Source organism: Sinohyriopsis cumingii, chromosome 8 (genome assembly GCF_028554795.1).
Source record: "Sinohyriopsis cumingii isolate HCF-2022 chromosome 8, ASM2855479v2, whole genome shotgun sequence".
Taxonomy (NCBI): domain Eukaryota; kingdom Metazoa; phylum Mollusca; class Bivalvia; order Unionida; family Unionidae; genus Sinohyriopsis; species Sinohyriopsis cumingii.
The window spans coordinates 23,830,583-23,836,582 of NC_142968.1; the positions used below are offsets into that span (position 1 = coordinate 23,830,583).

The 6,000-nt window shown below is 37.7% G+C and overlaps 1 protein-coding gene across 1 annotated transcript in view; it reads left to right on the top strand.

The window, feature by feature from the left end:
* Nucleotides 1-5,206, top strand: part of LOC149793146 (uncharacterized) — a 29,760-nt gene extending 24,554 nt beyond the window's left edge. The window contains exons 6-7 of the mRNA XM_089967069.1: nt 3,425-3,451; nt 4,824-5,206. Of these exons, the coding sequence (XP_089823195.1) occupies nt 3,425-3,451; nt 4,824-4,860 (64 nt within the window). The 3' untranslated portion in view covers nt 4,861-5,206. The remainder of the gene's footprint in view (nt 1-3,424; nt 3,452-4,823) is intronic.
* The last annotated feature ends 794 nt before the right edge of the window (nt 5,207-6,000 follow it).

Consider the following 6,000-nt stretch of genomic DNA (forward strand, 5'->3'; position numbering starts at 1 on the left):
AATAAATAAAAGAAAATATTTCGTTATTTCGCATCGGATGCTTCGGTTGTTGTTGTTGTTGTAGTGTTTAACGCCATTTTTCAGCACACGATAGGCTATACATGGCGGCCAGTATTAATGGTGGAGGAAGAACCCTGAAAAACCCAGGGAAGAACCACCGACCCACGAGAAGCTACTGGCAGGCTTTCCCACGTACCCACGCTAGCCAAGCCTTGGACTCGAACCCACGCAGACAGAGGTGAGATGGCAGTGATCCGTAACAGAGAGCGCTTTAGACCACTCGGCCACTCGGGGTCCCCGGATGCTTCGGTGTCTGTTTGGGGAAAGGCACTCATTTCCCATTTACTCGGCATGCTATAGCGGTTTATGCACACTAATGCCTTACAAAAGTCATTACGGCCAACAAAACAAGATACATACGTTGAATTACCTAACATGAAACATAGTATATATCTAAACTCAAGCCAAACTTGAAGGCACAAAAGCTGTTTATTTGACATGATAATTACTTGTGTTATAACAAGTAAATGAAAATAAAAATACAGTGCAAGGAAAAAATTCTAAGCACAAATTTGATGTCGCATCAACCTGCCTATTGTTGAAAATATAGCTCCATATTTATGGATAGTAATGGTAAATTAGAGAATCAATATGTCATTCATTTGGTTTGACAAGTCTTTATAAGGGTTATCCATACAGGCACCAATTTCACGCCGTCTTGAGGCAGAATAACGTTGATGCAAAAATACATGCCTCTTCCCCCCTCATGATATTGAAAAAGCCTTGTGTACCAAACAGCTTGAATCAATTTAAAAGAGTTGCTTGAATTCCCAGGTGGTCGAGTGGTCGTAGGCGCTGGCTTTTACAGATCCCTGACATCTTACCAGAGTGGGTTCGAGTTTCCGGGAGGTCAACGTGGGTATGTTAGAAAGCTTAGCAGAAGCTTCCCGTGTGCCGGTGCCATTTTCCAGGGCTTTTTTTTGTTCATCATTTACCAAATATACTGTTCACCACGTATAGCCTGTGCTGAAAACAATGGTCACCTAACTAAACCAATCCAAGTAGTTGACATGGAGGCACTTTTTAAGATACTTGTATTCCACCTATCTAGAACCCAGTATGACTACTGCTACTGTAGCTAGCTATACTTTCTAACCACTTTAGGTATTTCTGTACATTCCTCACACCAATCAAAAGAACAACACAAACCCAAAACACATAATTCTCAAATGTGTTCTTATCTTTCATAATTAAACTTGAACAGCTGAACAATAGCATTAAGTTAAACATGTGGACGAGAGCCAATTTAGCAATCTATCCCCTGCTCTCTGGTGTAATTCCATAAATACTCATTAGCGGAAAGTCGTAATGGGCAACATGACGTATATACAGTCCTACTCTTGATAAATGTCACTTTCGGATCATTGCATTTCACTGAATTGTATTTCCATGTTGGTACATACCAATATGGCACTTACATTAGCAGCCCGTAATAAATGAATGCCAGACAACAACCCAGTTACACAAAGGGCAACGTCTCATCGCTTTTATAATCAGCGTGTTGACCCTAAATTATTTTGCTTTTTACTCCCACAATAAATAATGTATGTATACTACTGACGTATAACCATAAGTTTATGTGGTTCGTATGGTAAGAAAAAAAGATTATTAAAAAAAGAACGGTGAACGGAAAGTGCTCGACGTGCACGATAACTCTGAGGTTAGTCAAATGGAATGCATAAACCCAACGAAATTTCATTTTAGAAATGCAAGGTATATACGTGAAACTATAGCTATAAATTGACCCTTGCCTCCAAACAGAAACGAAAGCGTTCAACACTCGATCCTATATTGAATGCACCAATACACGAGCATATGAAACATATTTGTATAGAATGACACCTATATAAACCTACAAGTTAGATATTTATAATTCGTCATGAGCCTATATGGAACCAGTGTTGCAAGGAAAATTCTCAATGGCGTAACTGTAATTTTGTACCACACTTACATTCGTAACAATCTAATCACTCATAAAATCATAAACTGTTATGACTTCCTAATATGAAAATCCAACACAGGTGTAAGAGGACACCGCAGTGGCGACTGGCTTAGCTATCCGCCGCCAGCTTTGGTATGGCGAGTTGCTCTAAAAAGGTGTACGAGGTAATTCAATGAAGTCCCTTCCCAAGAAAGTCCATTTTGAGTATGACTTCTCTACAGTCCTGCGTCCGATAATTGTCGCCGTATATTACTTTTCATTTACCTATATTATCATGTAGGTACAAACTTATGTGACAATTACATTAGCGGACTGTAATAAAGGGATGAATAATAACGGCTTCGTTATACAAAGGTAAACGTCCGCGTTTACCCTAAAATATTTCACCCCCAAAACAAAAACAAAATAGAATAATACATAGAATACATCTATAATATTGACTAAGAACCATACCTTTTAATCTAGTTTGTATGTCATGGAAGAACAGGTCATAAACGTTTCCGATTTTGTTCAGACAAATACAGGTGTCATTTCGCCCGAAGTGGGAACTAAACATATGCCCTGGTAAAGGCGGCACGTATAGTCTATCCCTCATGCACCAGCGTCCATGCCTTGTGTTGGAACTCCCATCCTTCTCTTGGTGCGTTAAAATGATTCTATCAAGAAAAGTGTCATTAAATGATTTTTCAAACAGAAAAATAGAAACATTATCTTTAAATACTGAAATTTAATATATATATATATATATATATATATATATATATATATATATATATATATATATATATATATATATATATATATATATATATATATATATATATATATATATATATATATATATATATTACCAGAAAGATACTTTTTGCATCAAACAACTAACTTCATGTGTCTCTAAACTTGCAATTTCATTCCGTCTGTCGGATGCTCCTCACTAAGAGTCAAGTCAGTTGAAAATATATTTTCCGCTCAAACCATGACAGCTCCGGTGGCCTATTGGTTAGAGCGTCCGCCTGGGATGCGAGAGGTCGCCGATTCGAACCCCGGCCGAGTCAAACCAAAGACTTGTAAAAATGATACAGCTGCATCGCAAGACGCTCAGCATTAGGAAGTTAGTGTTAGGACTTGTCGGCCTGGTGTCAGGATATTGCGACTGGGGTGGGACTCATGCTAGATGTCTGCGGCATGATGCCATAGAGCTAGACATCACTGTGAACGGTCACACTGCAGACATCGTAGAGATATGACTGATTTCTTTTAAAGCTACGATAAAAATCCTAATCACACACACACACACACACACACACACACAAACACCGCTCAGACCTTGACTTTCAGAATGACAGTAAAAACCATATGAATTTAAAAGGTATCACTGTCAAGCATTGTGTTTTAAATGCTTTTCTTTTCTTTTCTTTTCAGAATCATTAGAATGAATCCCCAGCTTCGGTAAGTATGTAAAGTATTCTTTGATTCAACACGCTTCTACATTTTTGTGATGTGTATATGTTACACGCACGTTTATCTTCCGTTATTTAGCGTAGCAAAGAACTGTGCATGTTCATTTAGAACTTGTTGCTTTTCATCGATAAATATAAAGCATGTTTTAAAATGTATGTATCAAACGTTATAAAATAAGCAGTAATACAGTCATGTAAGAAAAGTTCAAGGATAAAAATGAAGAAAATATTGCAGGAAAGTATTTATACAGTTAAAATGGTTATTAGTGAGTCAATGGAAAGTTGTACTACCTTTGTATAGACAGCTGGGTGTCACAAGGCCGGAATCTAGATCGTTATATTTGCCGTGTAATGAAATCCAATTCTACTTGTATTGTTGAAAAAGTAAAATTTCTAACAATATAAGTTTTCCTTAAACTTTTAATGGTTAATAAATTTGCACGGGTATAGGTAAAGGGAGATAACTGGAGACAACATTTCATAAAGTTCGACACTGAAATAATTTCCCCATTAGCGCCTAAAGGAAGAGAATAAAATTTTCAAAGTTTATTTCGTTCATTTTTTTCCTAACTAGATTGTAAAGAAAGACTGAAAGTTAATTCGGTACCGATAAGTCGCTCCCTTACCCACACATGATTGCATGAGAGAAATGTATATATAATAATACCAATATAATCAGACAGGTTAGACAGTTATAATTCGTCCTGAGCAGGACTCGAACCCGTGCCATTAAGAAAATCCCACACATGGCATCTCTCTCTCTCTCTCTCTCTCTCTCGCTCGCTTGGCGCTCAGCATTAAGAGTTTAGTGTTATGACTGGTCGGCCTGGTGTCAGGATAATGTGACTGGGTGGGACATGATGCCCCAGGGCTAGAATTATTATAAACCGTTACACTGCAGACGCCGTAGCGATATGACTGAAAAATTGTTAATGCTACGTTAAAAATCCAAATCACACACACACTGTCCCTCTCTCTCTCTCTCTCTCTCTCACACACACACACACACGCACACACTTTCTCTCTCTCTCTCTCTCTCTCTCTATCTTTCACACACACACACACACACACACACACACACACACACACCGTCTGATCGTACATTTTCAAATAATTCTGGCAGTAAAGTCTGTGTCAAATGCAATCCAAGATACGTAAGAAGAAAGACAGTAAAAGTCAAATAGAAAAACATTCCTACGCCAGAAGAGTTTCCTAATGGTAATTTGGGGTGAAATTTACTACAAGAGGTGAGACTTGTCGCATGAAAACAAAACTTTTTGATACTGTGTTTGCGCATACAAATGAAAGCAAAACTATATGTCGCTAGCCTTTATGTATCGTGAAGACTATTTTCATTTCAGACGACCAACGGTGACGTTCCAAGCTCCATATTGGTGAACTTTTCTACCTCCTCAGTGAAGAGCCTGCTTTCTGCTGTAATGATCACAATTGTTTATCTTGTGGGTCCCATCGAAATCCTACATAGTCTACACACACAAAACCCTAACAGTTGCCAGGTGGGATAACTGTCATGGATAAAATCTGAACACATATTCTTCGAGTAAATGTCATCGTTTTGCAGTCCTAAAGGAGGCGCATAGAATCATTTGTATGTTATGTGCATATGTTATTGTGGACGAGCTGTTAAATCTAAAACTAGATGTGTATACAGTTTGTAAAAGTATTCAGCATCATTTAAATGTGATTATTATTTCATGTTGTCATTAAAATATGTTACTTGGAAGCGCTGTGTTATTTTCGATGTTAGTACATACCCATGAGATTCGTACTTTTTACTTAGTATTTGTTTCAAGATGAAAGATGTAAGTTGGGAAATGTCAAGGCTATTCACACGATTGGTCAGTTTACTGGCGATCAACGAGAATCAGCTATTAGCCAAGTGCAGAAGATATGTCAGTGAGCGTAAAACCAAATGCAACATGACTGGGTAACAAACACTAGGCTTTTCCCTCCTCATTCTATTAACATGAATATGACACCGATTCTCGATGGACAATATCGTTTTGTACTATATTTTAGTCTGAAGTGACACGATATTAGAAACTTGCACGTTTTATCCAGACTGAAACATAATAATGGGCATTTGCATTTGTCTTGTGTTACTTACAATCAGAGAATTGCACGGTATCGGAGCTTATTACCGTACAATCAGCATTTCTAAAGTTACTACATTCCTCCAGCTATTGTATTCGTTATTTAGCATTAAACATCCTATATTGCATTAAACATCCTGTATTGCATAGTTAGCAATCGACTTTTCGCCTAGTAAAGCGTCATTCATCTAGTATTTTGTGTCAGACTCAGAACTGCATTCTTCATAATTTCGTTATTTGTCATATGTCGCCCGGAGAAATATAGTGTGAAATAGTAGAACAAAGGATTAGGCTTTAAATCATGTCACAAAAAAGGACAACCTACTGCCGTCAATATGCCTCAGTCCTTACCTAATCCATCGTCTTTCTCCTCATACAGCTATCCAAGTCAGTACTTACAAACCAGAGCACACTTACTTTAAAT